The sequence below is a fragment of the Paroedura picta genome, chromosome 5 (genome assembly GCF_049243985.1).
Source record: "Paroedura picta isolate Pp20150507F chromosome 5, Ppicta_v3.0, whole genome shotgun sequence".
NCBI classification, from domain to species: Eukaryota; Metazoa; Chordata; class Lepidosauria; order Squamata; family Gekkonidae; genus Paroedura; species Paroedura picta.
The window spans coordinates 57372006-57385797 of record NC_135373.1 but is presented as its reverse complement, the minus strand read 5'-3'; the positions used below and the strand labels follow the sequence as shown (position 1 = coordinate 57385797).

General features: G+C 41.4%; 1 protein-coding gene across 5 annotated transcripts in view; it reads left to right on the top strand.

Moving 5' to 3' along the window:
* Positions 1–13792, top strand: part of ATXN7L1 (ataxin 7 like 1) — an 81893-nt gene that overhangs the window by 40521 nt on the left and 27580 nt on the right. For 4 of the 5 annotated variants that reach the window (XM_077338143.1, XM_077338144.1, XM_077338146.1 and 1 more), the window contains one exon: positions 9935–10157. In XM_077338143.1, the coding sequence (XP_077194258.1) occupies positions 9935–10157 (223 nt within the window). Of the gene's footprint in view, positions 1–5047; positions 5213–9934; positions 10158–13792 lie in introns of those variants that run through there. The other variant, XM_077338145.1, reaches the window with a different exon arrangement.

Below are 13792 nucleotides of genomic sequence, written 5' to 3'. Positions count from 1 at the left end.
CCCACAAGAGCTAATTAAAACTGTTTGTGTAATCTCTGGGGGAAATATTTTTTTTAAGCCAGCTTGATGTAGCGATCAACATATCAGACAAGGATATGGGAGATCTAAGTAAAATCCCCATTCTGCCATGGAAGCTTACTAAATGACCTTGGGCCGGTGAGACTAAAATGAGAAAGACCCATCTACATCTGTCTGAGCTCCCTAGAAAAGCAGTGACATTCAGATGTTTTAGATGCAAAAAGATTAACACGCTACACAAAAATGAAGTGAACAGAATATATGGGAAAGTTTCACCATTTGTTTGAAGTTGAACACTGATCATGAAGATGTTTATTTGGGGCTTGCTGTCCAAATAAAAGGATATAAAGATTGGAATGTAAATAAGGAAGCCGTGTAGAATGAGAAGGGTCGAGTGTAGATGTGCTTTTTCAACCCAAGGGCATGGGTACTGGCATGAAGATAAATTTTACACGCCTGTAGTAGACAGTTATGTTGAACATTTCTTGCTGATTGTGCCTTAAGCTTCTGCCTTTGATTTTGAGACTTTAAGATTATGCAGTCTAATAGTAGGTATTAATGTGTTAGATAGAAAGTTAGCTTCCTTGTTTATCTCTGTATGACTAAGTGTTTGTTGTCTAGAAACAAAATTATTCTTTAAGTATTTCATAAACGTTATATATTTAGCAGAATTTGGTTTCTTGTGCACACTGACTATAGAAACCCATGGAAATCATATATGATTCAAGATTCTCGTTTAGCACAGTTTTTACCTCAGCAGCAAGCAGAAAATCTTTCTAATCAGTAATCCAAATATTCTGAATTCTGAAATACTGAGTCATATTGCTTAAATAGCAAAGACTTTGATTTCTGAGTCCTTAGGACACCATCACTAGAGATCTTCAAACCTAAGTACCTTCTCTTTTCCCCTCACCACAAATCCTAGAACACTTGTGAATGTTTTAATGTTTTGTTTCATTTGTCTGTTTTTTATGTTTTAATTTGTATACTGCCACTTCCACACAGTGGCTCATGGCAACTCACAATAAAACCAACATAAAATCCCCTAAAAACAATATACTCCTGTAACCCTCCCCTTGCGGCGACAATCCCACCTTTTCCCAGCTCAACAGACCTTTAGAATAATAGAGTTGGAAGGGACCTGGGTCATCTAGTTCTAACCCCCTGCACTATGCAAGGCACTCACAGCCCTATTTTTCATCCACTGTAACTTGCCACCCCCTTGAACCTTCACAGTACCTTTATAGTAACCAGTGTTCAGAGGGGTATGTGTGATAGATTAGCTAGCCAGTGGGAGGCCCAGATCTTCATAAGCCTGGCCTAAACCAAAGACTTGGCAGAAGAGCTCCGTCTTACAGGCCTTGCAGAACTGAGACTGTTCCGTCAGGGCCATTAGCACTCTCATAATTTCTTCCATAAAATGTATGGTAGGTCTAAATTCTACATACATTGGGGAATTTCAATCTGGCTGTTCCTGCTCTTTCTGCAGCAGAATATCAGGCTGTGAAGAATATTATTGGACTAGGCCAAGTTAGTTCAGAGGAAAAAACACTTTAAAACTTTTTTTTAGGCAGTAATTTCTGTATAATGACAGTCATTTCCATTTTAAATCAACTGTGTGCATAATTGTGACCAGTAGGGGGAGCACTTTTATTATATAGGCAATTTCCTTCTCTTTTCTATATAGTGTGACCTAGCAAACGAATGAGAATCACTGATTATGCAGCTGCTGGAATGCTAGATTTTGACTGGAGACCACAATTAAAATCTTGACTCCATTTTATTCATGCCCTGCCATTTCCCCCACTGACCAAAAACATTTTACATAGTTCTCCTCTCCTCCATTTTATCCTCACAACAATGTTGAGGTAGGTTTGTAGGTTAGGAGGAGATTGTGTGACAGACCCAAGGTCACACAGCAGGTTTCCATGGCAGAGTGGGGATTGGATCTACAATCGTTCTACCAATATGTCTGAAATCATCTACACAGGTTTGCTTTAAGAATAGAATGTCAAGAGGGAACGCCTGAATGAGAACGCCTGTTCTAGCTGGTGCAGAACAAAGTGGCTGGGTTATCAGGAGTTAGACAGAACATGCACATTACTCCTATTCTGCAGACACCTGTTGGCTGCCCATTTGTCAACTGGGCTCAGTTTAAGATAGTAGTTATCACACACAAATCCCTTGGTCCTTCTTAACTGTGGGAACACCTCCCCTTATGCTCCACCATGTCAGCTTTGCTCATGTCAGCAGGGCCCCCTGCAGGTGCCAACGTGCAGATAAACAAAACCAGCAATTGCTCCTACATGTGCTCTCTCTGTCGTGGCTCCCATCTTATGGACACATGAAGCTTCCTTATATTGAATCAGACTGTCGGTCTATCAAGGGTGTATTGTCAACTTAGACTGGCAGTGGCTCTCCCAGATTTCGGGCAGAGGTCCCTCACATCACCTTTTACCTGATTCTTTTAACTAAAGATTGAATCTGGGATCTTCTGCATGTCAAGCAGACACTGTACCATTGACCCAAGGCCCCTCTATTAAACGCCTGCCTGAAGAGGTCAGGGAGGCTCCTGCAAACCATGCAAAACTGAATTATTCAAAAGGTTTATAGCGGCGCAAAAAGGATAACAAACTTACTTGGATAAGTGACTAGGGACTGCAGTCTAAGTTGATGTGTATCACCTACTGTTAGTAGGAATTTTTGCTCTGCATAATGTGTCATGTGCCCTGACCAGGATAGCTCAGGCTAGCCTGAACTGAGAAGCTAAGCAGGATTGGACTTCGCCAGTATTTAGAATTTGAAACCTCTAGGGACTACTGGGGTTCTGACATGGGGGTAGGCAATGGTAAACCACCTCAGAATGTCTCTATATGTGTAGCCCACCCCTCTTGAACCCTCTTGAACAATATAAACAGTAAAACAATACAATAAGCACATTTGAAACATTCATAAAATACATTCAAAATTAGTTAAAAACTAGTAGCACACTGCCTTCCAGTTGATAAACGTGGAGTCGATTATCAAATAAAGCCCTCCCTCACAGACAGAGGGAGAACATAGGAGATCCTGTACCAGCAGAGGGGGCCCAGTGGTGTTCCAGATCTTCTCTGTGTGCTGGTGTCAGCTGTAAGCCTAGCGTAAGAACTCCATCTTGCAGGTCCTGCAGAACTGTTCTGTCAGGGCAGTGATGTTTTCTGGGAGCTCATATTTCTAACCCTATATTAAAGGATAAGGTAAAGGTAAAGGTATCCCCTGTGCTAGCACCGGGTCATGTTTGACCCTTGGGGTGACGCCCTCTAGCGTTTTCATGGCAGACTCAATATGGGGTGGTTTGCCAGTGCCTTCCACAGTCATTACCGTTTACCCCCCAGCAGCAAGTTGGGTACTCATTTTACCGACCTCGGAAGGATGGAAGGCTGAGACAATCTTGAGCTGGCTGCTGGGATTGAACTCCCAGCCTCACGGGCAGAGCTTCAGACTGCATGTCTGCTGCCTTACCACTCTGCGCCACAAGAGGCTCTTATACTAAAGGATAAATGGACACAAACCTGACCTCAAGAATCACAAAACTGAGAAATCTGTAGGAAATCACTTCAGCCTTCCAGGACATTCAATGAGAGACCTCAGAGTGGCTGTTTTACTGCAAAGGAACTTCAGAAACAGACTAGAATGGGAGATTGTTCAATTACAAGTTGTACAGTGGAACCCCCAAGATTTAATAGAGAACATTGGTTTCTTATCTCCCTGCATGTGTTAACATGATCTCACATTTGTTTGTAAACTTCTTTATTCTGTTATATGCTGATTTGCTGCTACTCACAGGTCCTACCAATCGCCTCCATCCAGTGTTAGCTATATTTATTGCTCATTTACTACTTAACCATAATTGGTCCTTTCTGGCAACACCCTCTTTACCCTCTACCTATATGTAAACATTGGTGACTTCTTCAACTGCTCTCCCCATCCTAAATGTTAAAATTGAGGTGGAAGTTGTATCTGAATTCTCTAGTGTTTTGTATTTTGAAAGTCCAACCAATCAAGAAGCTAAGAGATCACTGTTTCTTCTACTGCATTATCAGACTTTATTCATTGCATACTTAGTATGTTCTACAACTAGTGGTTGAAGAGACCTACTAATAACTGTTTCACTTTCTGCATATGGATTATTCTGGCTGGACACAGCCCTCCAAGGTCTCTGGAAGAGATCTTTTCTTCTCATTGGAGCCTCAGGATTGAGGACCTTCTACCCACTGTACTAGGACTCTTTCATGGTATCACCTTCCTAACAAATATACAAATATAATATAATAATATTAACAACAACAGTGGGCACAGTCTAGTACACTGAAGGGGGCAGGGAATGTGAGGACATAATTTGGCATTGCGTCGGCACCAGACATTAGCAACTGGTTGCCTGTCATCCCTACCTTGGTAATCCCCCCACCTCCATTTGTCATCTACAAAAGTATTTTTTGTGATCCTTTTTATTTAATTGAGGCAAATATAGCCTTCATGCACTTCTTTAAAGAAAACATAATAGTTGTACATTAAATGCTGGTTCATTCTTGCTAATATCTGACTGTTCAATGGGCAGAGTAAAATCTGTGCAGTGTGTGTGTAAAGAGTAACCGTAGTCAAAACAGTGGATGTAAGCACCAATCTGCTGTTTGCTGGATCAGTTGTCTGCCTCCTCACCAACAGTTGCAGAATACTGTTTCATATTTCAGCCCTGCAAGTGACCTACAGTTTTCAGAATTGGGTTAATTTGGCAGGTTGAACCTCTATATAAATTCTTTCAGCTCACATATCTATCAAGATGTTTTGTACAGCTTCTTCCTGATTTCCTTTTTGGCAAAGTAGAATTTCTGCCTTTTCTATTTGGAGGGCAAGGCTCTTCTTGTGTTGCAAATACATGAAAGTGCAACATGGTCGTTATTTCAACATCTCATAGTTTTCCAGTGATGTCACTGGAGCTAGCAAGTTTCTTAAGCTGTTTTTTATCAGAAACATCAGCACTTTTCTTCAAGCTGGCTGTTCACTTCCTTTATCAGTTTGTACGAAGAAACAGAGAAAAGCTTCCGTGTAGTTTCCTTTGCAACAATGCAAATACGATTGGGGTGGATCCAGTTTGATGAGCGTCCAGGAGCTATTTCAAGCAAGCTCGATTCTTTGGTGTGTCCAGCTCTCTCAGGTTATACAAGTTTCTTTGAGATATTTTCTATCACCCTTGGAATCTGCTGTACTTTAATGGCAAGCTTTGTTGATCTCTTCAATTCTTTTAGAAACTAATTTATAAAGTACAAAGCATGCGAAGGCAACACTTAGAATGTTTTCCTGGAGAAAGCGAAAGTGCTCAACAAAGTGTTGACTGTCATTCCTTGTGAAAAAATGCCTTATACATTAATCTCAGTGACTCCTATTCTTTGGTTCCCATATAAGAGTGTTTTTTACGCTTGGTATGGACATTAGTTTTGAAATGTTCTGTGCGTAAAGCGTGAGTCATTGTTTACTAAGATCTGTGAAGCTGCTGAGTTGCAGAGGAATATTAGCACGATTAAACTATATCGGAATTTAGAGAGCATGGAATTAGTTGTTTGTACACTTAAAGAGAGTTCTGTGAGTTAGAAGTAAATAAATCTGTGGCATTCTGATATTGTGGCTTTAGTATGTAATGCATTTATGGTCATATGTTATACTACTCCTAACAAACTTCTGCATTGATCTGAGCCCTTGTTGTCAAACTCTGTTTTCATCTTGATTTCAAGCATTTCAAGCATTTTTCAGTTTTGACTGAATGAATGGAATCAGCTTGCTTTAGAGAAAATTGGTAATCTAAGTAGGACAATTATTAGTGAATAAAATGCTGCTTAAATAAGATATATTTACTATATTTCATGGAATGTGGGCTGATCATTGCTTTGGTTTTCCCTTCTACTTGATTGATGTTAACTTTCAGTTTTTCAATATATTATTTGTCCCTTTTTAACTAGTATTTTTATCTGCTTTATTTTTATAGACATTTTCACAAGGGGAGAATGGGTTTACAAATAATCTTTCAGAAACATCCCCATTCAAAGTACTTTTTGTTCTTCACACACGTTTTATGCCTTTTTGTTCTCTCTGTATGCTTCTGTTGTACAGCTTTTTAAAAATAAGTGTGGTGTTTCAGTGCCAGTCCCCAGCCATTAAGGGATCATATCGTGAGTATGTTGACATCACTGCAACATGTAGCCGATCAGATCTGACTGTGTGATGATGCCACTGAACATTAACTAATCCCTCCACTCCCTCTAGACACTGGCTCTGTTTATATGGGCAAGTGTTAACAGGTGCCTAAAGCTATTGTGGCGCAGAGTCGTAAGGCAGCCGTCTGAAAGCTTTGCCCATGAGGCTGGGAGTTCAATCCCAGCAGCCGGCTCAAGGTTGACTCAGCCTTCCATCCTTCCGAGGTCGGTAAAATGAGTACCCAGCTTGCTGCTGGGGGGTAAACGGTCATGACTGGGGAAGGCACTGGCAAACTCCCCGTATTGAGTCTGCCATGAAAATGCTAGAGGGCATCACCCCAAGGGTCAGACATGACTTGGTGCTTGCACAGGGGATACCTTTACCTTTAAAGCTATGAAGAACATAAAAGAGCGGTAACAATTTCCACCTTTTTGTTTCATCTCAGACACTCATAGCATAACTTTAGTAGCTTGAAGCGTTCAGACTTCATTGTGAGAAAGCCATTATACTTCATGTGGCATTTCAATGTTATTGTTTAGAAAATTACACCACCACTCCAGAGTCCTGCTTCAGCAGGTGCACGAAAGGGAGAAAAAGTGAAAAATATAGAATAGCATCATAGAGTTGGAAGGGGCCATACAGGCCATCTAGTTCAACCCCCTGCTCAATGTAGGATCAGCCTGAAGCATCCAGGATAAGTATCTGTCCAGCCGCTGCTTGAAGACTGTCAGTGAGGGGGAGATCATCACCTCCTTAAGCAGCCAGTTCCACTGCTGAGCTACTCTTGACTGTAAATTCCCCCCCCCCCCTAATATTTAGCTGGTATCATTCTGCACATAGTTGAAATACAGTAGTATTGTTAACACCAGCCATTAATAAAAATATCATAAAACAACTTTCAGCTGCTTAAAACAATATCCATAGAGTCCTTTCAGAAGCTCTCTCGGGAGAGGAAGGGAAAGGCGATTGTAAACTGCTTTGAGACTTCTTTGGGCAGTGAAATGCAGGGTATGAAAACCAACTCTTCTTTATATGAAGATGGGAGCAGGGAGAATAGAGCTTGCAAAGGTGATTTTAAACTGACAGCCTAGATAGTACAATATGAGGCAGTTCAAATAGAGGAATGACAAACACATTACATGTTTAAATAGAAGTTTATATGCTCAGAATAATAGCATTGAATATGTCTGAAAACTATCCAGAATTATGGTTTTCCAAGTATTTGTTCAGATTGACAGTCTTAGATTTCTAAAGTTAGTTTTCTTTGCTCCTTCCTCTTTAGCTTAGTTCATTTAGTGATCTTTCTCTTGCCTTTGAAGCATTCTAGAACTGACAGTTCATGTTAATATTGATCTTTCCTACAGCTCTCTAAAAACTTGGCATTACTGATTTTGCACGTTGCTATGATGCTAGTTTCCACAGTTTTAATTAGAGTGAATGCAAACTTATTTTATATCTGGGAATGGGAACTGTTGCTCTCCTGCATGAGAGGATACAGCACATTTTATCACAGAGGATGAGATCAGTTTCAACATTTGATAGGTCTGTGCTCAGGAACTAGGGAGAATGCATGGTTAAGCTGGTGGACCTTGAACATGGCACTTGACAGCACCTTTGCCCTTAATCTCTTTAAAGTGACTGGGTAGAAATTGACTTTGGAGAGACACACTGTAATTTTGCTGCACAATTAAAAAGGACTTTTAAAAAAGGTCAAATTACTTTTATTTTTTGTGAGTTATATGTATTGATTGAAATCATCCAGTCATTATTAGAGCATTGACTTTGTAAGCATCTGAAATTATCATAATTTGTTTTCCTCTGACTGCAGGATGACAAATATGTTGTTGTTAGTTGCCAAGTCATGTCCAACCCATCGTGACCCCATGGACAATGATTCCCCAGAGTCCATTTAAGATCTCACTGACTGCTTCAGTGACTCCATCCAGCCACCTCATTCTCTATCGTCCCCTTCTTCTTTTGCCCTCAATCGCTCCCAGCATTAGGCTCTTCTCCAGGGAGTCCTTCCTTCTCATGAGGTGGCCAAAATATTTGAGTTTCAAGTGTTTGAATTATATACTTATATACCAATATGTATAGTATGAATATCAGCCTTTGGGGCTCTGTGTGACTTGTATTGTCTTGGTTGACTTCTGCACTCAGGCGTTGACCACGTATGAAGAAGGGAAGGGGGGGCTGGGACTCAGTGCTAAGAGTATGATAATGTAGATGGTCCCATGTTCAGTCCCCAACATCTGTGCTTTAAAGGCTCTGGGGCTGCCATGGGTTAGGAAGTGCCTCTCTCTCTCTCTCTCTCTCTCCCCCCCCCCTCTTTCTCAGAGTCTGGAGCATTGCTGCCAGCCAGAGTGGACAATACTAAGAGGTATTTGGGCCAGTGGTGTGACTTGGGTCATATGTGGTAATTGGCATCCTCAGTGAGAATTTTTAAACCAAAGTACTTAGATTGAATCTTAAACAAATAAGAAGGCTGAAATAGAGATTCAGTGCATTTTCAGGATTGTAGTCCATTTGGTTGAATGATTACTAGTGAGAGGAAATGGGAGCATGAATTTCAGAATCAGCAATTGTACTTGAGCTCAAGTCATACCCTCTTAAAGTTGGCTTGTGTATGTGTGAGGCAGCATCTTGATTTCTGTGCATAGGGAGAAACCTTCATCATATGATGGGCTGTACGTTGTCATAGCCAGTTTGGTATAGCCAGTTTGGAGTAGTGTTTGGTGAGAGCCAGTTTGGTGTAGTGGTTAGGAGTGCAGACTTCTAGTTCGATTCTGCGCTCCCCCACATGCAACCAGCTGGGTGACCGTGGGCTCGCCATGGCACTGATAAAACTGTTCTGACCGAGCAGTGATATCAGGGCTCTCTCAGCCTCACCCACCCCACAGGGTGTCTGTTGTGGGGAGAGGAATGGGAAGGCGACTGTAAGACGCTTTGAGCCTCCTTCGGATAGGGAAAAGCGGCATATAAGAACGAACTCTTCTTCTTCATAGGCTGTAGCAGCCAGTGGCCATTTCTGTAGCACTGGAAAGCTTCTTGTTGTTCTTGCGTGATTCAGCTGTTCCATCTTTATGTGGCATTAAACTTACCTGTTGTAGTCCACTAATATTAGGATTGTTGAATCCAGTTCTTCATATGAGACCTGATAAAGACCAGTTATAGTTTGGTCAAAGAAAATTAGCTTCTATCCCAAGTATTTGTGTGTTAGGAAAAAAACAATACCTGTGGTACTCCGTCAACTGAGTTGAATGCCAAGAAAGAAATCTGGAAAATATGGAGGATTCTTCGGGCAATCCATACTTGGCCAAACATACCTGACAGCCTGGTTCTGCGGGCCAGCAGGTTCAGGGTCCTGATGGGAGCACCACAAAGTTCCACCGATATCCCCCAGGACTGGGTTCCTATGCGAGCTGAGTTAGCATTACTTCTCCAGGCACGCCCTGCCACAGTGTGGTGATGCTCCAAAGGGGCCCTCATGCTTGCTGACTTTTCTGCACTGTATTCTAAGTATCTTTTGACTTCTGTATTATATTTACAGCAAAACCAGAGTGGTTTTGAGTCTGTTTCCTGTATTGCTGGGCTTTCTTTATGTTTTTTTCATCCTCTTACCTAGGTGTCTTTATTTTGTTTATTTAGTGTCTTTTTTTTTTTTGGTACCTTTTCTCCCCTGTTATAGAACGACGACACGGTTCAATGTGTAAATCCTCCTTGTCTCCAGCATCTCCACCCTGCAATTCCCGGGCATCAATATTACAGATGAAACCGAAATCATGTATCAGCGGCCATAACCTTGTCAGCAACAACTCAAAGCCATTCAAAACGCCCAAAGACAATCTACTTACCTCCAATAGCAAACAGCACATGGTCTTTTCTTCAAAGATATCGAGGGATAAGCCTTGGTAAGTTGCTAATTTGGCACTTGATTGATTCATTTAGTATTTCTCATGTAGCTATTTTTTATATGTAAATAATGGATCGCTTCTCAGGCTGAAATGCAGGGGAAATACATTTCCAAAAATACGTTATCTTTAATAGGAAATGGCCACAAAATGATATCTCCTTCAAGACTGTGGTGATCAGTATGTAACTAGAATAGTGTGGCCTTACTTTAAATACATTGAAGTCCTTTAAACATTGTCTTGAATTTTGTGGTTTCATCAGCTCCTGGTGATTGGTGTGCTTGAAGCCATATTGCTTTTTGTGAAGTGGATGTTAAAATCAACTTGTGTCCTTCCATTCCAGCAAGCAAAGTATGGAGCTGCCAGCCAGCCTGAGATGCCTTCTTCCAATTTAAGCTTTGTTGGAGGAAAGCTCCTTAGAGGAGTGTCTTCTAGCTTAGAGGAAGAATCTATGCCATTCTTCCAGGAGCTTTCTGCATTCTGCAGGGCCTGCAAGACAGAGCTCTTCTTCCAGGTTTATGTTTGAGGCTGAGGTCCGAGTGGAAGATCTGATTGCCCTCCCTCCCCTTGGCACTAATGCAGCAGAATGCTAGGGTAATCTATTGGCGTTGGGTTATTGCTCCCTCTTACCACTTCCTCTATTGGGTATTATTAAGGGGGGGATGGGTAGTTCATTTATACCTCCATGTTTCTTATTCATATGTTCTAATTTTATGTCCTGCTTTTTGATACTTTTAATGGGGTTTTATTGCGGGTTTTATGAATGGACTGTAACCTGCCACAAGCCGGCTTTAGGAGTGGCAAGGAATAAAAATCTAAATAATAATAATAAGGGTTTTTTTTAGATTTCAGCATTAAGGTGTAAGATCCCACATAGTCTGATTTAGAAGTTGTGGGAGTTAATTAAATGTGAATCTGTGTTGGTGCCTGTTTGTACTGTTGCTCTGAATTGATTTCTGTGGAAGGCAGGAAAAGAGCAAATTGTATTTCTGTTTTGCACAGAGGATAGGAGAGAGGATAGCTCCTTGTGGGACTTCACATGTGAGTTGGTAACGGTTAGATACTCTTTCTCCTATTGCTATCCTCTGTCCGTGATCCCGTTGGAAGGAAATCAGCCATTTAAGGGCCATTCCCTGTATATCGGTGTCGGCTAGGTGATGAGCTTAGAAGCTCATGATCAACTGTGTCCTGCAGTGACTACCACTTACCATACTTAGCCTCCCATAAGTTGCCAGCACAAGAGCCAGCTTGCTGTAGTGGTTAGGAATGCAGACTTCTAATCTGGTGAGCCGGGTTTGATTCTGCACTCCCCCACATGCAACCAGCTGGGTGACCCTGGGCTCAGCACAGCACTGATAAAGCTGTTCTGACTGAGCAGTGATATCAGGGCTCTCTCAGCCTCACCTACCTCACAGGGTGTCTGTTGTGGGGAGAGGAAAGGCACTTTGAGACTCCTTTGGATAGAGAAAAGCAGCATATAAGAACCAACTCTCTGTTCTTTTATGTCGATGATACGGCATTGCTTACAAGATCGGTAGTGAGAATATGGAGACACTTAAATTCCTTCTGAGATTACAGTTCCAACAAGGTCCTGGTTATTCCAAAGGCCTGGTTCTTCTTTTTAGCATGAAATGAAGTTCAAATGGTCAGTTGCTGGTAGCAGAAAATATTGACCGCTCTGTACTAATATTTTTACACAGCATTTTGGGAGCCCCATAACATGTTGCTATAGAACTAGGAGAAATGTCTTTGCAGGCTAAAACATGACAGAGAACATTTAAATTTTAAAATCATAATTTTAAATATAATTGTCAGGATCCCAAACTTGTAAACAAGAAATCCACTTTAAAAGATAGATTCTTTATTCAAGCTGTATCACACTGAAACTCAAAGACAGTTCTGGCTTTGCCAGGCCAAGTAGTATATTGTAAGACCCCATGACCCCCCCCCATAGCAATTGGTAACAAAGGTATCAAGCTAAGACATATAACATGTAACTACCAGGTGAAGAGTCCAGGAAACCAGCCAGTAAGGAATGTTGATAAAACTATCCACTGAATGACCTTGCAGCTGCAACAGCGCCTAACTTCTAGATGCTAGCAAAAGCTGGGGAAAAGGTTACATGAGAAATGGTTACATGTCTGCTAAGATGGGTGAGCTAAACATCAATCATGGCAGAAGCTGCAGGATTCTGACATTAATAGTGAAACAGGCTTTTTGAGTTTAGTTAGAAGTTAGCCTTTTAAATCCAATTGGGATAGGATGGTGGAGAGTAAATTGTTACACCTAAATATAACGAATGAAATTATTGTTGCCCTGGGAAGACAAGAACTGAGTAATTTGATAAAATGCCATTTTAAGGATATAGATTACAGAAGCTTGACCTCTAGAGCCTGGAGAATGTGTTCTACTTTTACATTTACTTTCCAGTTAAAATGGCAATATATTTTGTTGTGTTGAGAATACCAAAGTATAGAAAGGCATTCATGTTTACCTGTTTGAATGCATTGTCACCTGCAGTTTTAATGGGAAGTTATTAAATTATTCTCTGCAGAAGAGAAAATTTCTTGGTTACTAACAAATGTAGAAAACCAAGTGACTATACAGTTGGCCAAATATATGGCAGTGGTTAATGACAGAAAGCAAAGAGGAACTAAAGAGCCTCTTGATGTGGGTGAAGGAGGAGAGCAAAAGTTGGCTTGAAACTCAACATCAAGAAAACGAAGATCATGGCATCCGGCCCTCTCAATTCCTGGCAAATAGATGGGGAAGAAATGAAGGTAGTGGCAGATTTTATATTCCTGGGCTCCAAGTTCACTGCAGATGGGGACTGCAGCAAAGAAATTAAAAGATGCTTGCATCTGGGGAGGAAAGTTATGGCAAATCTAGACAGCATCCTAAAAAGCAAAGACATTACCCTGCCAACAAAAGTGCGTCTAGTCAAGGCTATGGTCTTCCCAGTTGCAATGTATGGCTGTGAAAGTTGGACCATAAGGAAGGCTGAGCATCAAAGAATTGAGGCTTTTGAACTCTGGTGCTGGAGAAGACTCTTGCGAGTCCCTTGGACTGCAAGGCAAACAAACCGGTCAGTCCTAGAGGAGATCAGCCCTGACTGCTCCTTAGAAGGCCAGATCCTGAAGATGAAACTCAAATATTTTGGCCACCTCATGAGAAGTAAGGACTCCCTGGAGAAGAGCCTAATGCTGGGAGGGATTGAGGGCAAAAGAAGAAGGGGACAACAGAGAATGAGGTCACTGGATGGAGTCACTGAAGTAGTCGGTGCAAACTTAAATGGACTCCGGGGAGTGGTAGAGGACAGGAAGGCCTGGAGGATTATTATCCATGGGGTCGCAATGGGTCGGACACGGCTTCGCAACTAATAACAACAACAATGGCAGTGGTTATAAAACAGGGTATTTAAAGAGTGCTTGTCTGGTTTGTTTCATCTGATTGTGTTCTCATGTTCATGGCAATGGTTGAAAGAAGAGTCATTGGATCAGATGGGGCTGGAGTTAGGTTTTTGAGATTTCACCCCCTCCTCTGAATGGAGGAGGTAGTCTTCTTGAAAGTCATACTGTTTTCATAGTGCATACCAGTTTATGCAGGCCAAGCCTCCTAAATACTCACTTTACAAG